We start from the raw sequence: 22,517 nt of genomic DNA on the forward strand, positions 1-22,517 counted from the left end.
CACTTGCTTTGCATTTTAAAATCAATTGTTTTTAACAGCGCATCAATCCACACAAGCGTGTCCATTAGGCCAAAATACTTTAAAATTATAAAGTAATACTCAGTGATATTGAACCACTCAGCGCAATGGAAAAAATATCTGTAAGTGACCCTAAACCTTGTAGTGTAGGCTATGTTTCAGTTAGTGGAACATTGCATGTTGTGTACATACGCAACCAATAATCCCACTGCATCCACATTACCTCTTGAATGACTTAATATGGACAGTACAATATCTGTTTTTTTGGCATTATTTGCATATCATTTTCAAATGACATCTTTTTTGGTCATAATGAGGTGAATACAGACTCCAACAGGAGCCAAAACCCTTTTTTCTGTGGATTAAATATGGTTTTAGATACACTTGTTGTCAACAATGGACAAACCCAATCGTTTGGTTATAAATTAACCAGCGCTGGGTTGTTTCAACTCAAAATGCTGGGTTGTTTAATCCGTTGTTGGGTCAAATATAACCATATTCTGTTTTAATTAAACAAAACAGCTAGTCTAGTTCATATTTGACCTGACGCTGGATTAAAATAACCCAAAACATGTGGTGAATGACAAACATTGCCATCCACACGCACACATCTGGTTAATACCTCCATGGGGACAGACCATAGGCGTAATGTTTTTTGTACTTTACAAACTGTATATTTTATCATTGAAAACATTTAGCATTTTTAGATCATTAAAAACATTGTTCTGTACAATTTGTCTGCTTTTTGGCACATGGGGACTTCGATTTTTAACTTCAAAGACACGTTTTTTTTTATTCACCTTATTCTATGTATTATTGAAATAAAACCCATTAATGTTTATTATTGTTAAAACTTTTTTATTATGATCAAGAATTGAAATCTCAAAGTTCAAAATAGCAATGTGATTCTTGTACTGGCTTTAACTGCTTTGTAAAATAAAATTACATTAGCAGGTGTATCCTTGGCAACACCTGATAATATAATATAATCCTCCAGTGCTATACCTTATAATATAACTAATTGAATCAATACCTTAAGACATTAAAGGTGATGGTGGTCTAGTGGGTTAAACCACTGAACTGGTAAATCAAAGGTTACTGGTTTGATCCCAGCAGCCACCACCAGTGTGTCCTTGAGCAAGACACTTTACTCCATGTTGCTCCAGGGGGATTGTCCCTGTAATAAGTGCACTGTAAGTCGCTTTGGATAAAAGCGTCTGCCAAATGACTAAATGTAAATGTAAAGGTGACAAAGAATGAATTTATACATGATGTTAAATTGTTCTCTGATATCTACATAAAAGCGATGTGGCTTTATTAAGTGCCAAAATTATCGAGAAACAGTTTTACATGTCCAAGGATTTGTCCATGGAATGAAAAGGTATTTTATTAACTTATCTGGAAGGGTCATGAATATTAATGTTAGCTCTGCTCTGATTGGTTGTTTCGCTGCACCAGCTCGTGCAACTTGCTCACACAGCAAGTGAAATGGAACAAGTGGATAAGATCACTGCTTTCTGCTTGCAAGAGGTGTTTAAACGGCAAAATTGTCGCAATTGCCCACTTCTTAAATCAGAATCAAAACACTGTGCTAAGCCTGCGGGACTCTCGCTGATCTGTGTTTCAAATTGCATCGTAAGCAAATATAAACAAGGTTTAAGTGGCAAATAAACTTGCACAATACAGATCATACGCGTCAGACTGTGCAGCTCACGCTGTTAAAAGCAGGCGCTCAGTTTTAGCACACCCGCCTGACTTTTTAACTGTATAAAGAAGATGCGCGTTTGCCCAGCTTGCGTTGAATAAAGAAGATGTGAATGAGTTTATTGTAGCGCTCGGATGTTTTATTTTGCGAACAAGACTGACAAGCGCGACATATAACTATGGAAACCCAAGAGGGTCAAACACGCGCGAATTTTAACAAGTTAAGTCCGTGTATTCTACGTGTACTTTGCGCGTGGAAATGAACGTGTACTTGACGTGTTAAATACACGTAAACAACACGTGATTCAGACGCCATTCCAATTTAAACGGGTCAATATCATTGGCTGCCTTAAAATTGGGTCAAACCATTTCTGCACACCTGCCGGTTGCTATAGATTCTGTGCTACCAACATGCTATGATCCTTCTATTTATTTGTATTTTCTTGTCTTTTATTTATCATTGTTATGTAGATATTCTAATAGGATTGCTGTTTTAATGAAACACTGTATACAAATAAAATTACCTCCTTTAACTCCACTCATGCCCTTTTCTTAAATAAGCACAGAAGTAGACATTCTATCTTCACCATTCATCAAACTTTGGTTAGCATCAAAAAACGTATGTATGTGTGGGAAAACAGTTACAGCAGAGGTATTAAGATAGGTTTAGAATGCTCTGTCACTGTAATAAAAATCATCTTTCTTTTTTAAAATAATGTGAGCTTTTTGTGCTAACATTTATAACCAGCAGGTGGTGCTTGTTAAAACCTTTTGTTCAGAGATTTTGCGCTTAAACACACATGATAGTATAATTTAAAATTAATTTAGAGACTTTCAGGATTAGGATGAGCGCTTGTACCTAATTTGTGAAATAACATGAAAGATGGACGTTTGCGCCTAACAACCAAATCGTAACTCAAAGTGGTACTGGCAACTGATCAAGACAAAATATAATTAAAAGTTTTTTCAACCTATAAGGGTGAAAGAGATAAAGAACACACAATTTCTGTGAGCTATGACAGAACGTATGAGGTAAATGCAAGGAGCTATTCTTTATTGCTCACATTTTAATGTGAACATAAATTACTGTTCCCTTCCCGAAGAAACTGAAGCCTCCACATCCAGAGGGTTACAGAGAAATATAAACAAAAAAATCTTGAATTGCTTTACATAAATTAAATTCAGTCTTAAGATAGTAGTTCTACGTTCTCCGATTTAAATAATTTACCTAAACTAACCTAAATACGTTTTTTTTTGTACTTTGTTAGGACATTTTAAGAACCCTAAAACCCTCTCTCTAAACATTTAAGGAGATGGATTGTTAATTAATGAAGCGAATTGGTGATAAAGCAGTTGGTAAACAAAGGTCAGTTTGTCAAATCATATAATTATGAAACAGTATGAACACTATACATGTTTATTTATGTAGACTTTACTTCCTCTGTATAGCCATTTAACAAACAATGTAAAAATTTGAGATTTAGTGTGCATTTTAAGCGAAATATAGATATTGATGTCATTGATGGCTGGTGCCAGCTGAGTGGTCAGGTGAAGGCATCCAATTGTAATTCTTTGGGTCATAACCATCCTGACACTAGTTTAAGTGAGGGCCACACTAAAGCGCTTCATCAAACATCTGCATATGGCGTACATAATCCCTATCCGCAATCAACAGGCCATCTTGGTACAGAAAAGGCTAAATTGTATAAAGGGTTTCTTTGCCACAATCCAAGTGTTCTGTTTTGTTCTCTACATACTTTACCTTCCTCAAGTACTGACAGAACACAGATTCATACACTGAGCCAGGCCAGTGGACATCCACGCTTGTGATCATACATTTATACAAATCATTTGCATTATTAAATGTACAGTTGGTCATTATCAACATTACTATTCATTACATTTTTTAAATCAAAACTGATGTCCCTGAAAAGACACTTTAAATGACCGTTCAGACTGAGGTTGCATTGCGAAAAATCAGACCTGTATGTGGTTTAGGACCACATTTGAAAGTGGCTCAGATACCATGCAATATACAGATCTGGGTCGCATATGAGCAAAGAATCAGATATTGGTGGCAGTGTGAACGTGGCTTAAGTGTCACGGTTTTCTTTAGTTTTGATTGTTGCTTTGGTTTTGTCTTCTGTGCCTGATTTCCTTATTAGTTAATTAGTGCCTCACCTGATTCTGTTTAAACTGATTATGTTCCCCTATGTATTTAAGCCTGTTTGTTCATTTAGTTCATAGTCCGGTATTGTATGCATGTGTATATGTGTAACAGAGTCAAGCCAGTGAAGTGCTGAGCAAGTATGTAAACCTCACTCCTCTGCCTCAAGGACTACTGCGGTCTATAGCCTCCTCGCTAGAGCGCCCGACTCCCGTGCAGGTTCGAAGCCCCCCTGGAGCAGGTGTGGATACGTTCCGTCATGTATGTATACATGCTTCTGGATTAGCCTTGTTCAATTATTTTTTAAGTATCTTTTGAGTTCTACTTCGTCATCCACTTGGAGTATACAGCTTCCGTGACAATAAGATACTTTCTTTTCACAAAACCAGAGCTGATTGCAGAATATTGCTCTAATGACTTTATGACTCTAGGTAATGGTTCCAAAGGATAACAGCAGAAAAAATATTATTGATCTTTTTAATGTGAACTGTATTGTATGATACATTATTTAGTGAAACCTACTTTTTTCTAAGGGAAACCTTCTTTTTAGAACAAAATTTATATTAAGGGTAAGAAAAGCAGCGTTAAAAGGGAGTCAATTTAACGTCACCCTGTCAATGTCTTTCTAATGTATTTAAAAAAAAAAATAGAACATGTCCAGGTGACACAAGGAAACTTATGGAAGTAAAATAATGCCTTTAGTTTTGAAGCAAAAAAGCATGCCGAATAGCACTAACCGAAAAGTAAATGTGTTGAATTAATAGTTCTTGTATTTTAAGGTTCCGCAATTCAACATGGTTGCATATTTAAGCTGTGCATTTTACAAACGAAAACATTTCACACAAAGTTTCATTGTATAAAACTCAATATTAAATATTCAGATTATTTCAAAATACGACGTTCACAATTTCATTGTTAAAATTTCAATACAAATTTAAATTTCGGTGCGTTTTATTTCGCTTAATCAAATTCAATGATTTAAATTCGAAAAGAAATTCGACATTACACATCCGGGTATCACATGAAGAGCAATCGAGCATTGATGGATACTCGAGGCCTGCTGCTTGTCCCCCTCACCAGCAGGTGGTGCTGTCACTAGAGCACTGACAGGTGCAAGAGAATTTTGATCATTAGACCAAAGGGGATTTGCAGAAATGGACCAAGAGGCAAGTACTGTAAACGTTTATGATTATCTTAAGCTAAGGAAGACACAAAAGTTCATTAACACGTGTACATGTTTTTGTGTGATCATAAACACATGTAACGTTTTGTGTTCATGATTATCTTAAGCTAAGGAAGACACAAAAGCATTATTGACGTGTATATTCATTGTTAGCCGATACAATTTATTAACATATGTTAATCTATTAACAGCAAATGGGATATAAAAACAATAGCATATCACACCTCACATAATGTCCGTGGAAAAGTGGATTTTATTTTTATACGTTTATACGTGATCGATACAACTTACAAATAAAAGAGCCTTAATTTTGTGATTGAGCAATTATAAGTTTAAATTGACATACATCTTTGTTCATATATGTCTGTCCTGCTTATAACGGCAATGAGTAGTTGATTATTTAGTTGGTTACTGTTGGATTGGATTTTCTGTTTCTTTTACTTTGTAGGTTCTTGGGAGAAGAACACGGCAAATGAAACAAATCAAGCAGGGACTGAAAGACACCTTTGTTTGGCACCTACTTACTGACAGGAAGGATGTAGTGTTATTCCCCAACGATCTGAGGACCTATGCAACCCTGAGGTAAAACTGGCAATGAGGACTTAAAATTATCTTTGTCCTTTTTTAGCTATTTTATGCTTATCATTCTAAATTCTCTTGGCAAACATAAATATCTGATCACAGACTTAGTTCCTGTTACTGGTTTAGATGCTACTTTCGTGTATTGACTGGCCTAACGAAAACAATAATGTTGATGATGACGACGTCGAGTACCCAGCTGCTACTAAGGAAAGGATTGCTGGATTTTTAAAGCAGTCATCGAGTCAGGTACATGTTTCAAAGTTTTAAGACCACAGGAGTCTCAGTTTTTGAGAGTTTAATTCTATGTGACCTACAGTAAGTGAATGCTCGGAGGGGTCAATACAGATAATACAGACTAATATTATATATATTGCCACAAAAACAGTTTTTTTTGTGATTCATCTCATGTGAATGTATGTTTAATTTCATGGTTGTGCTAATCGAATGCACCTTGTATGCACAGAAGGCTGTAAATTTACATAAACATGAAACTTAAACTAAACAAAAGTGATTATTATTTACTTCCCTTATGTATTTTCAATGCACACCAATAAGGATATGAATTGATGTTCAATGAGATGAAGTTTTTGAATCGAAAATAACTTTTTTTTAATAATTGTTACTTAACTGTTTATTTTGCCATTTCAGGATCCAGCAAAGATCTTAAAAACCTTTTGCGGTTCTGGGTCGGATGGGAGCGGATTGAAAAAAACATGTCTGTGGAAGTTGTAAAAAGCGATCTTCCACGATCCTCCACCTGCTTTTGTATTCTTCGGCTACCAGGACACTACACAGAGTTCCACTCCTTTTCAAAAGACTTTATTATGTGCATTGGTGTTTGCAAGTATGGTTTTGGGCTTGTGTAATTTTTAGAAGCACAGTTTAACATAACGTCACTGAAAGACTGTAATCAATGCTGTTACTGCATTTATCTTCTCAGGTTGTTGTTTAAGTACTTTGTTGTAGTAAGTACTTATGTTTAATAACAGTGAAAATCCAGTTTACTAAGGATTGAAATGTTAAAATTATTGCAAATTAGGAGTCTAGCAAATACTTGTATGTTTACTAAAATGTACAAAACCCATACAGTTACTAAGTACTTGAATGGTGAAATGTATGCAATTAAATGTTGAAGTTAAGCCATACTGTTTACTTCTTGAATAAAGTGTGCGCTATGTGTACAGTACTTAAGAAAAAACTGAAACAAAACAACAGTTAGCAGCTTCCTTGTTCATATTATGAGCCATGAGGTATTGATGTTTCAATAATAATAGTAGAAGTTTGCATAAAAAAAGTGATCAGAATTGTTCCAAAGCTTCTTGGCAAAACTCAAGTGCTGCTAAATATATGTCCCAGGCGAAAGTGTCTTTCTTCCAAATGTCTTTTAGGGTCTATGATTTCTCTGAATGCTTACATTTGTTCATCCGTCAGGGGACATACAGTTGTTGGCACAACAATATTAGAGTGTGCATCAACACTCAGTCGACTGTCCTCCCAGTCAATGTGTGGTATGCTCAATCCCTATAAAGAGTTAAATAGTAAAGCCTGTACCCTCATGACATTAATAGTATAATTTTTTTTCCAATTTCATTCACTGTCCTGCTTTAAATCTTAATGTTGACATGTCTTAAATAATGAAATACATAAACCTCTATATCAGGTTCAGGTACAGGATGCTGGATACTTCCCAACACCCTCAACTGGTTAGGGGTCATGCTGCCCTCTGTTCGTATTGGGTGATTGTCCCAGGTGGTGCGGAAAAGGTTGAGACCATCTTGAAGTCGTGGGAGAAATACAGAGTGGCAGCAGAACAGATGAGTAGGGTCAGAAACATCAAGGTGTCCAGCTTCTTCCAAAGCATGTAGAACATCATAGTACACATTGGTCACCGATGCCCAGATATCTCTCCACAACCTCTCTATACTGAAAGTAATTTGTAAATTCAATTAAATCAATTCAGGCATTTAAGTGTACAAAGAAATGTTAAGACGATGGAGTCAGGGAAAATAAGTAAAATTCATTTTAGACAAAAGATTAAAAATAAAGTAATAAAAAAAATATAACCGTTGATTGTGGACGCTTTTTACGGAAATAAAGGTGCCCCTGTCTGTCCCACGAATCATGAACAATCAGGCGAGCAATGTCCACATTTTCGATGCCCTGGTCACTGCGTACTCTTTAAGTGCGCAATAACACAATTGGAAGGTTGTCTTTATATAAATTAATGCTTTAACCATGGACTTTTCATCATGCTTACATTACATTGGTGCTTAGACCCTGAATAAAAACACTGCTTTTGAAAGAAGACTTCATGGAGTTAAAGTAAACAAACTAGCCATACCATATGAACATATACTAAAAAAGGTGCCTTGGAAGTTTAAACCAAGACTTGTCATCCAGTTGTAACCAATTATAACAAGTGTACCTAAGAGGGAAGCCAAATGTTTCCACTGCTTCTTGAAAAAAGTAGCAGTAGCAGCAAGGTTGTAAGGTGTAGCTCCAAGGTACATTACCTACGCAAGAAACATTATGCTGGATTATATCGTTATACATTACAAATCTCAATTTGGTTAAGATAGCATTACCTTGCGTGAAAAGCCATCCACACCTCCAAAGATGACAATATTGTAGCTAAAACAAAGTATTCAAACAAAACGTTTCAAATAGCACATATTTCTCAATGACTACAACATGAAATAGCATGAGTCAACAACCCTGACAAGCTTATCGGATCAGTTTATGGTTGGTGTCAATGTGCATTATTGACCTAGGACTGGACACAGAGTAGGTCCTTCGTACAACGCAGCCAAGGTGTGTCATTCGAGACATGACTCCCACTGTATCAACTCTGACCCGTTCGAACTGCACTTGGTGTCCTCGAGATTTTAAAGCTGCTCTCATCATTCTGTATCCACAATGGGGCATTTGTAGTTTTACATCTGTAACACAGGCATCTGACTCTGCATCTGTGAGCCTGCTATACCGTGCCCGAATTAACAGGTTATACTCAGCTATTCTTCTGAATATAGTGCGTGTGCCTACTCCAAGCAACCGAGCGATGGTTGGAATGGAACAGTTCATGTCTATGAGATGTGAAATGTAATTTGGCGATATTATGAAACGTGGCCTTCCCATTGTACGCGTTAAGTACACGTAGAATACAAAGCAGGCAAGGTGGGGAGCACATAATGGGGTTCAGGGAGATCTCCATGCAAGTGGAACAGACCAGGGCTGCATTTCCTGAAACCTTTTTATCACTACGTCGTTCTTAAGTTATACCTTAAGCTATACCTTATCACTTAAGTATACATTCTTTAAGTCATACATCCATAAGGTTGGTCTGGAGCGCTCTTAGCTATACCTTATCACTGTTGACAGTTCACTCCGCTAGTGGCCACTGTGAAAAAAAGTCTTATTTACATCGAAGTCCATACAAATAAAACTCTAATGGTAATGGTGTCTTCATGCAAGAATATATTTGTCAAACTGATGGTTGTTACCATTTTAATTATATTACCTAAAGGTGCATCAGCTGACAAACCAAAGAATTTAGGGAATATTTAAGAAAGAAAGATTGTGATAGTAGGTTGCGATACAGTGAATATTTTTGTTAAATCAAATACGGCGCCATCAACGGATTAATTTAGTGTATGTGCATTTAATCAGTGAAGACCAGGCTAAATAGCTGTTGCTATACGTTCCACATTCTGCGCTTTTATTGAGTAAATAAAGACACTATAGCAACATTCCATTCCATTCTATTTTCTACCTCTTATCCGAACTACCTCGGGTCACGGGGAGCCTGCGCCTATCTCAGGAGTCATCGGGCATCAAGGCAGGATACACCCTGGATGGAGTGCCAACCCATCGCAGGGCACAACTGTAGCAACATATTTTATGATAATATAAACAAGGGGATCCCAATGATGAAAGGTATCTCATGGCACACTATTGTGTTAAGTTATTCATAACTTTTTGTTTTTCTTGTCATGAATGAATACATTTCATTGAAATATCCTACCTATTCTAGGTCTGCAAAATTATGGCATACTTATTTATTTGATTCCTCTTGATGTTGTAAACGCGCCACATGTACACAATAGCACAATTAACATGTAAACTATAAAAGTCTAATTGTTAGTTGCTGGAATAAACTTTTTTTAATGCACCGCAACATCAAGTGGCTTTGCGTGACCGAAAGTTTGACAACCATTGATATAAATGACCATAAACCAGTAAGTGTATCGTGTTGAGACATTTGGGCATGAGATAGCGGGTTTGCACACTCATTTGGCAATTAAATAAAATTTCATTTAAAAATGGATGTAGGTCATAATTTTTTTTTCCTATGAGTCCTAATAGATGCAACCTCAACTATTTCTAAAGTGCTTATTTTATAAAGAATGCTGCTATCTCACAAAGAGCAGTCCCTGTATACAGTGAATACATGAATGTGGAGTGCTCGATATCCATTAAGACAGCACCCGTTAACTTGCCACGTAGGAAAGTAACCTCCTAAGGTATAGTTCCGGAAACACGCATAGAAAAGGTATACCTGTAGTTAAGATATACCTTTAGAGTCTTCGTAGCTCGCTAAGAGACAACGTTATCGGGAAACGCGGCCCATGTTAGTTTTAAAGAAACACAATAAATCCATCAAAGATGCCAGGAACATTTAGAGTGTTAAGTATATTCATGGAAAAAACAGCAACACACTGGTAAGCTCACCAACAAAAAAAGTCCTGGGCGTCCATGTAAGATAACAGGCTAGATGATGGCTTCATCCTCTTCATGATAAAGAATAGACCCTTGTTTTGTGTTCATATAATAGAACCAACGTTTTTTTGTTATCAATATTTTCAAATAATATCCCACAGGTTTAAAATGACAACAGGGCGAGTAAATGTTATAAGAATTTTCCATTTTGAAGGTGAACTATCCCTTTAAGTGAGAGAGGAGCACGCTGTCCCCCTTTTATACCTGGATATCCGGGGTCGGAGTCCGGCATGCAAATTTCAATCGCCAATTTAATTGGCCTTTTATAAGCTAGTCGAAGTTGATGGATTCTCAAGGGCGAACCCCATCTGTCAGTTCAACAAAACATCGAAAGACCGACAGGAGGAGAACTCTTGTTTTATAACATCAAATATAAAGTCCAAACTCAACATAGCATTTAGCATTATAAGCCGAGAATAGAGGATAGAAGCGTTCATCCTTTGGGTTTAATAACTTAGTAGCTTCAATAAGCATTATAAAACTATACTATATTCTATTTAATAGAAATTTGAACAAAAATTTTAATTTCATTACCTCTGATAATAGTTCTGCAATCCATTGAATTCTTTAATGTTAATTAAATCCACCATATACTTGCACAGTCTTATCTTATGGCTTGAATGGTATAAACCAGCTATTTCTTGTAACCCCAGCTCTGCATATTTTGCATCTCTCTCTGTTTAACCCACCTGATTTAAATCACCAGCTCATTAAGAGCGCTACATGAGAACTCCCAGTGCCCCAAGACGGCCAGTCCACCACCGTCATGATTCTGCCTCACCAGGTCATGTCTATTCTTGGTCTTATGGCAGAGTCATGGAAAAGCCTTAGGTATTATGTCGAGAGAGCCTTCCAAACTCTCACCCCGGTCCTCGTCTCTGTTCCTGCCATCTTGTTCCTCGTTTAGCTTTCCACCAGTATCTCCTTATCCACACCATGGCTATATCGCCGTGTCTATTTTCATGTGCACATTCTGTGCTTGTTTGAGTATTCAGTTTGTGCCTGTTAGCTTTGGCTTAAGGGTCATTCTATAATTAGGGCTACATTTCAGGTCAACAAAAAAGTGAAGAAATCAGTGTGCTTTTCTGCAAAACAATCTAGTTGTTTCCATAATATACCCCCATATTGTTCTAAATTCATTAGTTGCCAAGCTTAAGCTCAAATTACTTTTTAAATATTTAAATGAAAATAAATATTTGATTAATTGTCTTGTCAACTGTGTTACAGACAAAAGTGGTGTCATAGAAGAAATAAATGAAGTACTACACATATGATAAAACATTTGTTTGAAAGTTATTGAGTCTATTCACCAGGGGGTTTGATGTTGTATGTCTAACTGATTTAAAAAATATGAATTTTAAACTGAATAACGGATATTCTTTGGTATACTATCATCAATGGATATTTTTTCAACATAATTCTCCATTACACTGAATTTAGAGTTATTCAACGTCTTTATGTAATACTGTTCACTCTAGAGATGTCCTTTTATCATTTTTATACAATTTTAGCCTTCAATTAAAGATTTATGACACAAAAATCCCACGTAACACAATTGACAGATAAAGTAACACAGTTGACAGAAGTAACACGGTTGACAGGATGCATTAGGAGAAAAAGAGAAACCTTTCTTTAAAATAAAACCTTTTTATTTTGACAAGTGTCAGCAACAAGTAATTAATTAACTCTCTTGAAACAATGGAGAAAACAAACAAAAAACTTTTTTTTCTTGTCCTCATGCCACGTCTCTCTATGTTTTTGTAAATACGCAGCCCTTCTCTCAGGATCAGCATCACGCCGAGCCCCGTACTGGCGCTGCTTCTCAGCAGCAGATAACATCATTTCCCTAAAACAAGATTAAGAGCACTTGAAGAAACTTCAACCTTGTTTGATAGGGATCACATTAAATAAATGTCAGCAGAAACCCACCAAACCATGAAATCATATAAAAATGAACCATACTTCATGAAATCCTTGTTTGTTGATATATGTATATTTCTGGAAATAATTTAGATTTTGCTGAAAAGCTATGGAATGCTCATTTAATCGAGTGTAATGATTTATTCAGTGTAATATATAGATAATATAATAGTGTTAAGATTAGTTAAATTAATCCCTTAATGTGAATCACATGTTTTTATAAAATAACTATTACTATGTAATTACAGTTGTTCATATTTTACATGTCATTCCTGTGTTATAACAATTGTTAATGTATGTTTTTATCAACAATACTCAATATAGGCATTAACTATGACAAGAAACCAAGCCAACATTGTCAACCGTGTTAATCCCTGTCAACTGTGTTACACTTGATGGGTAACACAGTTGACATTTCTTCCATTTTAGGGCCTTGTGCTAACTGCAGACCTTGAACATGTCCCCACATTACCTTGATCAACTAGTCAACTAGCCCCCTCGGATGTTTATGTTTTTCTAATCATGTCTTTATCTGTAGTATTTATTAGTATCCAGTATGTTTAGTTTTAGCCCACTCGTGGGAAGTCATTTGTTTTGAGTTTTTTATACTTTTGTTGTACTCCTTGTTTTCTTCCCATCGTGGGTTTTTCTTTTGTATTATTAAAGTCTTCTTCGTTACCTTCACCACTGTTGCCTGCACTTGGGTTCTTCCTCTGGCTGATCGTGACATCTACCCTGACAACCACTGGCTGTGTGGAGTATTTATTGAATAATGAGAAATAATGTTTTTAATGTAGAATTTATTAAAATCAAGTCAAATATACAACCATTTTCAGGTTTTTCCCAACCCAGGTCCTTTTCTGAACACAAATGCATACAAGTTTCTGAACACCAAAGCCTATATGAATACATTAAGCATGCTAGAAAATTGGAAAAGTATTTAGATATTTTTTAACCTTGCAGTCACGTCAATGCATAAATGGAGGAATGGAAAGAAATACCTCCATGCATATAAATGAGAATTGTTACATATACATACAAATACATATACGTCTGTTTTAAAGTCCATGTGAATCCAAAGTTGCGATTGTTTTTCTACCAATTTTTTATGCATTTCAGAGTCAATAGAATTTCGAAGAGAAAATAGATGGTGTGGCTTTCGTCTTTCTCTGTGATTTGATTGTATGTATTAAAACAGCCGTTGCATTTTTAAATGAAAGGGGCAGCACACTGACAGTTAAAGAGGATGAATGATGCTCTCCTCAGGTGGTTAATACGTCATTTTTGTTGATTTTAACTGAAGATTGTGAATGCACATGCATTGTAAGAAACCAATGACCCACAAAGATTCACTATTTATAATGAACGCTGCAATATTTAATAAAAAGTAGGTCTTGAATTTTTTTATTTCACGGGGACTTTAAAGTTAACTCAGCTTCTGTGTACTCATCACATGTATTATTCGAATTGACTGCAGTATATGTGCTCAGATGAAACACCTCTCCATTTTCATCCTTTCTCCAGCTTATGCTCTTAAAGTCTTCTAGCCCCATGGACTGTAGCTTTTCACTTATCTAGAAGACCAGCAAGAAAGAATAAAAACAAACCTTGAAAAGTCATGATATATGTTTAAGCTATATACTATTCAAAGCCCTGAATGTCAACAAAACCGTCATTGGTGTTCTTCTGGTCTGGCATTTTCAATTGTTCATAAACAAACTTGAAATAATGGTTTGGATGGGCAACACATGTCGATTAATCTAAAGATGAAACTGAACACAGAAACAAACCTCATTCAGAATGGCGGTCTGTGTTGAGGAGTCATTCAAATCGTGATTTCCATCATTGGACAAGTTCAGTCTGACAGTCTGTTTTTTAACAAACTTGTCCTCTAGAGAAATTAAAAGTAAAAAAATGGTTAAAAGTGAGTTCATTAAGACACTCGCAATTGTTTGTGATGTCAGTTTAAAAGAGTGATTGTTCACTTTAAGTATTTCCTGTTTTGAGCATTTGGATGCTTGTGTCTAAAAACGATTTAATGCATATGGATGACTTTCACGTAACTAATGGTATAATGTCGTTTCCTGAAAAAGAAACCTTTACTGTTTGTACTGCTTAACAATTCATTGTGTAAACTCACCTCCATGACAGATAAATGGATGCTTTTGGTCACAGCTGAATTGAACCCATTTCCCAGAGTCCGTTATTGACAAGGCAACACAGTCACCAAAACTCTGAAACTGTTGCCCTGATGCCCAGTTTCTGAAGGAGAGACTCCAATGATCAGACCACTGCCAAGAGTCAGAGAACAGACCGATCCAGACCCACGGGCCACATCCAACAACAGAATTTAGTTTACTCTGCTTCTCAGGGCTGCTGACCGTGGCCAGATCAGTGTGATGCAGTCTGCAGTAACTCCGAGCATCTGTCCAGTTTTTCCAACTCGATATCATGATGTTTCCAAGTGTTTCTAGTGAAGAATGCAAAATAAAGTCAGGTCTCTGCATTTTTTTCAGGTGTTCAACTGTTAAAAAACCAACAACTTACCATCATAGCACATAAATTGGTGAAGCACTGCACATGGACGATCATACCAGTAATAACACATACAAATGACACATGCTCCATCACCAGAAGGCTGTCCTGGAAACCATGCACTGTACTGTGTGAGAGGACCATCTCCATTAGACCATCCCCAACGACCTTGTGTCCCCCTCTTCAGTCCAATCCACACTGATCCACTGTATCCATCATTCACTGCATTTATCATCCTGTTCACATCATTCATAGAGTCTACAGTAGCCAGATCAGTAAACCTCTCTCTACAGTAACTCTGAGCAGCTGACCATGTCATATTCTGATTTATGTAGTGATATGGTCGCCGAAGAACAGAAGCGCTGCACATAAGTCCTGTTAAAATGACCATGTTAAAATAAATGCATTTGTACATATACTTGTGAAAACAGGTTGAAATTACAACACCCACCTGACAGCAGAAGAAGGACAAACAAACTCATGTCCATCACTGCTCTCACAGCTCCTCTCTGATGTTTCAGCATCACTGCACGCTCATCTGATCTAACCTAATGAGAGCAAGATCAGCAAACAACTTTAGTTATTTAAAATTGTATTTATTTACAAATCACAGTTTATTCAGTGATTCTAAATGTGCTTTTCAGGTTCTGGTTAGTTGCATACGTTTTTGTTTGACACAAAGAGCGATTAATCTAGATGTCCACATTCTTCCCAGTTAATGTCTGTCTGACATCTGTTACGAAACATGTCTGTTGTTATTATTTCACAACAAACAGAATGTTTTAATATACACAGAGACTTCCAGAGTATCATTTTTTTACTTAATGCCTCTCATTTTTATAATGTTAAATTTGTTTCTCAAAGGTTGTATATTGAGATTTAGACAGCAAATCTCAATATGTGACAAGATGAGTCATATTTCAACTTGTCACATATTGATCACGAGTCAACGCATTGTAGAAATCAAATGAATAAAAAGTTTTTTGAAAAGCAAACAAAACTAATTTACAACCTTCCCTTGTGAAAGCTGTAACGTTTTCAACATGTTTACACAAACAAGCCGAATGTTAAATCATTTCTTACCTCAAAATTTGTTTTGAAAATTCTTTGTATTTTACACAAAGACTTGTGATGCCTTGCTTATGGTTGATTTCTGAATGGTAAAAGTTTTGGTTACTCACTATTATAATACTCTTCTCTAAGTTAACCCCGCCCCTTAACTGCACATGTATACACAACCAAACCATATTGCACTTCTGCTAATATTTAAAACACTTATGAACACATTTCGGAATGAGATTAGAAAGTGAAGACTTGCATCCTATCATATCTTATGAAAAGTATAAAATACTGCATATTTACCTCAACATTTGCCAGGCTGTATTTTATTGTATAGCATTAATGCTTCTATTTGAATTCATGACTAATACGATAATATCATGCTGATAAAAAATATTAATTTGATTAAATGTTGAGGACTAAGAACAATAGTTAAATTGAAGTTACGAGATGAATAACATTTAGACTTATTTCAAATTGAAATAGCTCATTTCCATGAAAGAATTGCATAACATCTCTGCTCACTATTTTGCTTTTGCTTTGTGTATTAAAATTTGTTTTTTAAAAGAGCATCAATGCTGTCACGCCACACAAGAATGTCTAGTTGACCTAAAGACTGTGACATAACCATTTAATACTCTATTCTTGTAATGACTGAGCACAATCAAAATAAGCAACCACAATGTACTCAGTCACTCTTCATCTTTAACAACAGACTCACATGCATATGTCAGTCAATATGTCAGAGAGGACTTTCCCACAACTAATGTTTTTATTTTGACCTAATGTTATTACTGTCAATTTTTTTAGTTTTTATGATTTTACAATTATTCTATGAATGTAGATAAATTATATATGTATATAAAAGTGTATTAGCAAGACTAAAATTTCAATGGTGGTGTACATTTCAGTAAGTGGAACATTACGTTTGCTACAAAGTTGTTTTTTGTGCATCCTGTTAACATAACATTTACATATGACTAATTTAGGGCAGTGTAATGAATATGAGGCAAATGCATCTGTGTGTGTTTGTTTTTTCCTAGAATCATGTAAATTCTTGTTCCATTGCCATTGGGGTTTTAAACGCCATTAGAATTAAAGGCCTGGGCATACTGTATCTTACTTTATACAGCAAAAAATACTATGTTTTCATTAAAACATTTTTTTATTCATGTCAAAATAGCAAAATCTCCCAAAGTTTATGCACTTTAACACTTTTAGGCCAATTTATCTGTAACTACTGTAGTCCATTCATCACCCCGTCTGACCCACTCATTTCACATACAATAATCACAGAAAATTCAGCCTCATTTTATCGGAATTCATAACTATTTTACAAGGTGGCTAATTCGCATAAATTCATACGATGTAAACTAACCCCACCACTAAACAAAACATGATTTGCGCAAAATGTACTAAAATGTACCAATAAATTCTCACAAATAATGTCTCATCGCATTCAGTTTAAGATATTTGCATCAGCTTCATTTAACAAAGAGGCGTTTTACTCAAAATGCCTTTAAATGTGCTATCAAAGAGGAACAAATCGATCCCCACATGAACTGATTGAGACATAGAAGTTTCATACACCTCTTAAAATAGTTGCAAATTCCCATGAGATTGCATTAGAATATTATGAGACTAATCTATCAACCTACAATAGACAAACTCTTATTACCAACTCCCCACTTTCAGAAACACACCTTTCGATAGAAATTGTACTGAATACACCAGTGCATCCATGAGTGTTGCCAACTGAGCACATTTGTAACTAGGTTTAACAGTCTTTGCGGTTTTTACGACCAGAGGCTGCACAATGTACACAGCATTTTGAAAAACTCATTCATTTTGCTGAGTGATGACAGAAACTGAAATGTGGATTGTGGTAAAATGGCTTACGGGATGTGTCTGAACTGGTTGAAGCATTTGTTGAACGAGTTTATGTCATCATGCATGACAAAGTTCCTTGGGTCTGTTCAACTGGGAGTGCTGCCCAGACCGATCGGATTTCTGACCCTATACTCCTGGAGAGCTACCGTCCTGCAGACTGCAGATCCAACCCAGTCGAAACATCTGTTTGTAATTATCAAGCAATAACTACTGGGGGGCGCCAAGAACATACAAACTAATAGAAAAAACCTGCTAAGTTGGCAACACTGGTTCATGAGTTCCGTGGTGCATTCAGTACAGTTTCTACTATCCAAAGGTGTTTAATGTGTTTCTGAAAGTAGGGCTTGTCAATTAGAGCTTGTTTATTGTAGGTTGATAGAGTAGTCTGATAATATTTTAATGCAATCTCATGGGAATCTGCAACTATTTAATGAATTGGGTACATGTCGAAGACACGTTACTAAACCTGTAAACAGTTATGATTAGATCCGCGTGTTGGGAAAAGTGTTGACAGCAGTTTTAACTATTGGCGATGTCTGGGGATTTTGACGGTTATCTGCTATCACTGCTAGCTGTTTCTATTTTTTGTATTTTATTCTATTTTAATATTAAAATGTCTGTTAGAAGAAAATAAAAAAATGTCTATATATCAATCTGTTTATATGGGCATCGATTTTGTTCATCATTGGTAGAACATTGAAGACATTATGAGTAAAACCCCTCTTTATGTAAAACAGCCCATATAAATGTTTTAAACTAGATGCGATGAGACCTGATTTTGGTTTCTGTGTAACTTTCAGCATAAAGCCTTTTTGTAGAATATAATTCATACATTTTAGTACCTTTTGCATTTTCGCAAGTGGCGTTTTGTTTAGTGGTGGGGTTAGGGAAGGGGTTTATGTAATGCTTTTTTGTAATAATTGTATGTTTTCCTACAGTTTACATCATATGAATTTAAGATAATTAGCCACCTTGTAAAATAGTTATGAATTCCCATAAGATCAGACAGAATTTTCTGTGATGAATGCATGTGAAAGGGGTGGGTCAGACGGGGGATGAATAGACTACAGTTACCATTTATAAGTTTGTGCCACTAATGTACCTATTGATATTTTATTGTAAACTCACACAAATGGACAGTAATGTCATTAGGTCAAAGTTATGGAAAAGTCCTCTTTGACATATTGACTGACATATGCATGTGTGTCTGTTGTTAAAGATGAAGAGTGACTGAGTACATTGTGGTTGCTTATTTTGATTGTGCTCAGTCATTACAAGAATAGAGAATTAAATGGTTATGTCACAGTCTTCAGGTCAAGTAGATATCCTTGTGTGGCGCGACAGCATTGATGCTCTTTTAAAAATACAAATTTTTTATATGCAAAGCAAAAGCCCAACTGTAACCAGAGATGTAATGCAATTCTTTCATGGAAATGAGCTATTTGAATTTGAAATGAGTCTAATGTTATTAATCTTGTAAATTCAAATGAACAACTTTTCTTAGTCCCCAACATTTAATCAAAATGAATGTTTTATGGTTCAAGATATTATAGTATTAGTCATGCATTCAAATCGAAGCATTAATGCTATACAATAAAATATTGCATGGAAAATGTTGAGGTAAATATGCAGTATTTTAAACTTTTCATAAGATATCAAATGATGCAAGTCTCCACTTTCTAATCTAATTTCGCAATGTGTTCTTAAATGTTACCAGAAGTGCAATATGGTTTGGTTGTGTATGTGTAGGGGTGGGGTTAAATTAGAGAAGAGTGTTATAATAGTGAGTTACCACCACTTTAACCATTCAGAAATCAACCATAAGCACGGATTCACTGTAATGCTTGACCGACATGATCACCCTTGAGTTGTGAGTCTTTGTGTAGAACACAAAGAATTTACAGAACCAATTTTGAGGTAAGAAATTATTTAACATTTATCTTTCTTGAGTGATCATGTTGAAAACGTTACAGCTTTCATGACAAGGTAAGGTTGTAAATTAGTTTTGTTTGCTATTCATATTTTTTTAAACATTTGATTACTACAATGCGTTGACTCGTGATCAATAGTTGACATGTTGAAATATGACTTAAGTGCTGTCAAAATATCAATATATAACCTTTGAAAAAAAAATACTTTATAAAAATGAGAGACATTAAATAAATAAATAATACTCTGGAAGTCTCTGTGTATGTTAAAACATTCAGTTTGGTATGAAATAATAACTGCAGACATGTTTCATAACAGACATCACACAGACAGCAGAAATAAACTAGGAAAAATGTGGACATCTAGTTTTTTCGCTCTTTGTGTCAAACAAAAACTGATGCAACTAACCAGAGACTGAGACCCCGTTATGGCTACGTGCCCAAAGTTCTCACCACTCCCTTTCAGGACCATGTGGTGAATATGAGGGGGCTCCCCACCAAGAGAAAGACCCAACCCCAATCGTGTTGCGTCCAGTACGTACGATGCGTCTCTACTTGGACCGCACGCAGAGCTTCAGGAGCTCCGAGCAGCTCTTTGTCTATTTTGGAGGCCAGCAAGAGGGGAGGGCTGTCTACAAATACAGATTGGCGCACTGGATCGTGGACGCCGTCTCTACGGCGTACCAGTTCCAAGATTGCCTGTGCCCACTGGCATTGAGGGCATACTCCACCAGGAGTCTATCCTCCTCGTGGACACTGGCTCAGGGCACCTCTCTGACAGAAATCTGTAGAGCTGCGAGTTGGATAAGCTCAACACCTTAGGGAGACAGGTTCTATAGCCTCTGTGTATAGCCTCAGCCCGAGTCTTACATGGTAACAGGTGAGACAGGCGACCGGTAAGGTCGTACTCCTGTAATGGACCTTCCCCATATACTAGGTGGGTCAGCGTGCTATTTCCCCCTCCCTTTTTCCCCCACTGGGTGAAGAATATGCATTCCATCCATCACCAAGCACCTCCTGCTGGCAGGCCGGCAGCGTAGAGCAGACACTTTTGGTATATTTCATGGATTAGATATGATACCCTGAGACACAAAGACTAAAATATGGTCAAGATGAGCTTTTTGGTGTTTCTATTTGTTCAATGACAATATACAGTGCTTTTTGGATAACCTACTATATAATTATACAAAAGGAGCACTGCATTGACCTAATATAATGTGCAAAAATTGGTGCCCAGATGATTATTTGGATATGATAACCAGGCATTTTTGAGATCATAAGAAAAGTAAATGAACCTTTCATTTGTCCTCCTAACATTAGAAAATAGTTTAAAAAGTATATTGTTTTTAGAGTTAGTCCTGATAAACAGGTAAATGTTGAGATCTTCTAGAGAAAATATCATGTTAACTCTTGTATTAAGGTATTCTTTATAATTTATAAATGTGTTCATAAATGATTAACAAGTCGATTACAAATGCATCATAAAGCAATTATAACTGCGTGGATGAAAAGGGGGATTCTCACAAAATACCTGCCTATTCAGCCATTTTTTAAAATTTAACATTTACCAAGATTCTCTTAAGATTCTCTTCTTGGTCAAGAGCAATTAGAGCTGTAGGGTGTCTCAAAAGAAGAGTTAGTAAGGACAAGTCAAATCACCTTAGCACTATATCGGAACGACGAAACGCAGAACTTCATAAACTAAAATGTCTGCAAAATGGTGTTTATCGAAAGGAAATAAAGACGTTAGAGGTTGGAAGGAATGTCCCCTTACACAGTGTGTTGTATCCTCTCGATGCTTTCATGGATAAAGATGGTATGCTTAGAGTGGGAGGTAGACTTCCTCACCCGTCTTACTCCAATTCTATAAACCATCCTGTAATTATTCCAAAGACTCACCAAATCACAAAAATGGCTGTTACGTATTGTCATGAAGGAATCTCCAAGGGATTCACCATAAACAAAATCAGATTTAATGGGTTTTGCATCCCAAGGATTAAGAAAGTTGTGACGTCTTGTATAAAAGGCTGCGTTCTCTGTAGAAAGTATGGAAGACCAGTTGAAGTACAGAAAATGGCGGATCTTCCTCCAGAAAGAGTAAACCCTTCACCTCCCTTTACATATTCTGGGATGGACTGTTTTGGTCCATTTCTGATTAAGCAAGGATGAAGCACGTACAAAAGATTCGGCCTCTTGCTAACCTGCTTGTCATCTCGTGCTGTGCATATTGAGATGCTTACTGATCTGACAACAGATTCATTCATAAATGCTATATGCTGTTTAATCGTGATAAGATGTACCGTGTGTGAATTAAGATCTGATCAAGGAACTCATTTTGTGGTAGCATGATGAGTTCAAGGAAGCACTAAAGGAGATTGACATTGACAGATTGATCGTTTCCTATCTGCAAGGTTGATTCTTCCTTACGGTCCTTTTTATATGAGGCAATGGTAAAAGTAAACTGTAGGCCCCTTGCTATTGATTGTCTGACTGATCCCAAAAGCTTGCCACCTATCACTCCAAATCATTTGCTTACGAAATCTATCACCGCGTTACTGTCATCAGGAAGGTTTATCAGCGAAGATGTTTATTCCAGGAAAAGATGGCGACGTGTGCAATATGTAGCCGAAAAGTTTTGAAATCACTGGCGCGAAAAATATCTTGCAAACATAATTTCAAGGCAGAAATGGGGTGCATCTAAACGAAGTCTTGAATCTGGAGATGTCGTTATGATAAAAGATGACAATCTACCTAG

General features: G+C 36.2%; 1 protein-coding gene across 1 annotated transcript; it reads right to left on the bottom strand.

Moving 5' to 3' along the window:
• Nucleotides 1-13,699: 13,699 nt before the first annotated feature.
• On the bottom strand, nucleotides 13,700-16,014 carry LOC130417590 (putative C-type lectin domain family 20 member A). The gene is made up of 6 exons (XM_056743242.1): nucleotides 15,969-16,014; nucleotides 15,337-15,433; nucleotides 14,898-15,260; nucleotides 14,491-14,820; nucleotides 14,141-14,241; nucleotides 13,700-13,924 (listed from the first exon to the last, which is right to left on the bottom strand). Exons 2-6 carry the CDS (start codon nucleotides 15,407-15,409, stop codon nucleotides 13,760-13,762), a joined length of 1,032 nt encoding a protein of 343 aa, XP_056599220.1. The 5' UTR covers nucleotides 15,410-15,433; nucleotides 15,969-16,014; the 3' UTR covers nucleotides 13,700-13,759.
• Between the last annotated feature and the right edge of the window lie 6,503 nt (nucleotides 16,015-22,517).

This window comes from Triplophysa dalaica, chromosome 3, assembly GCF_015846415.1.
Source record: "Triplophysa dalaica isolate WHDGS20190420 chromosome 3, ASM1584641v1, whole genome shotgun sequence".
In the NCBI taxonomy this organism is placed as follows: Eukaryota; Metazoa; Chordata; class Actinopteri; order Cypriniformes; family Nemacheilidae; genus Triplophysa; species Triplophysa dalaica.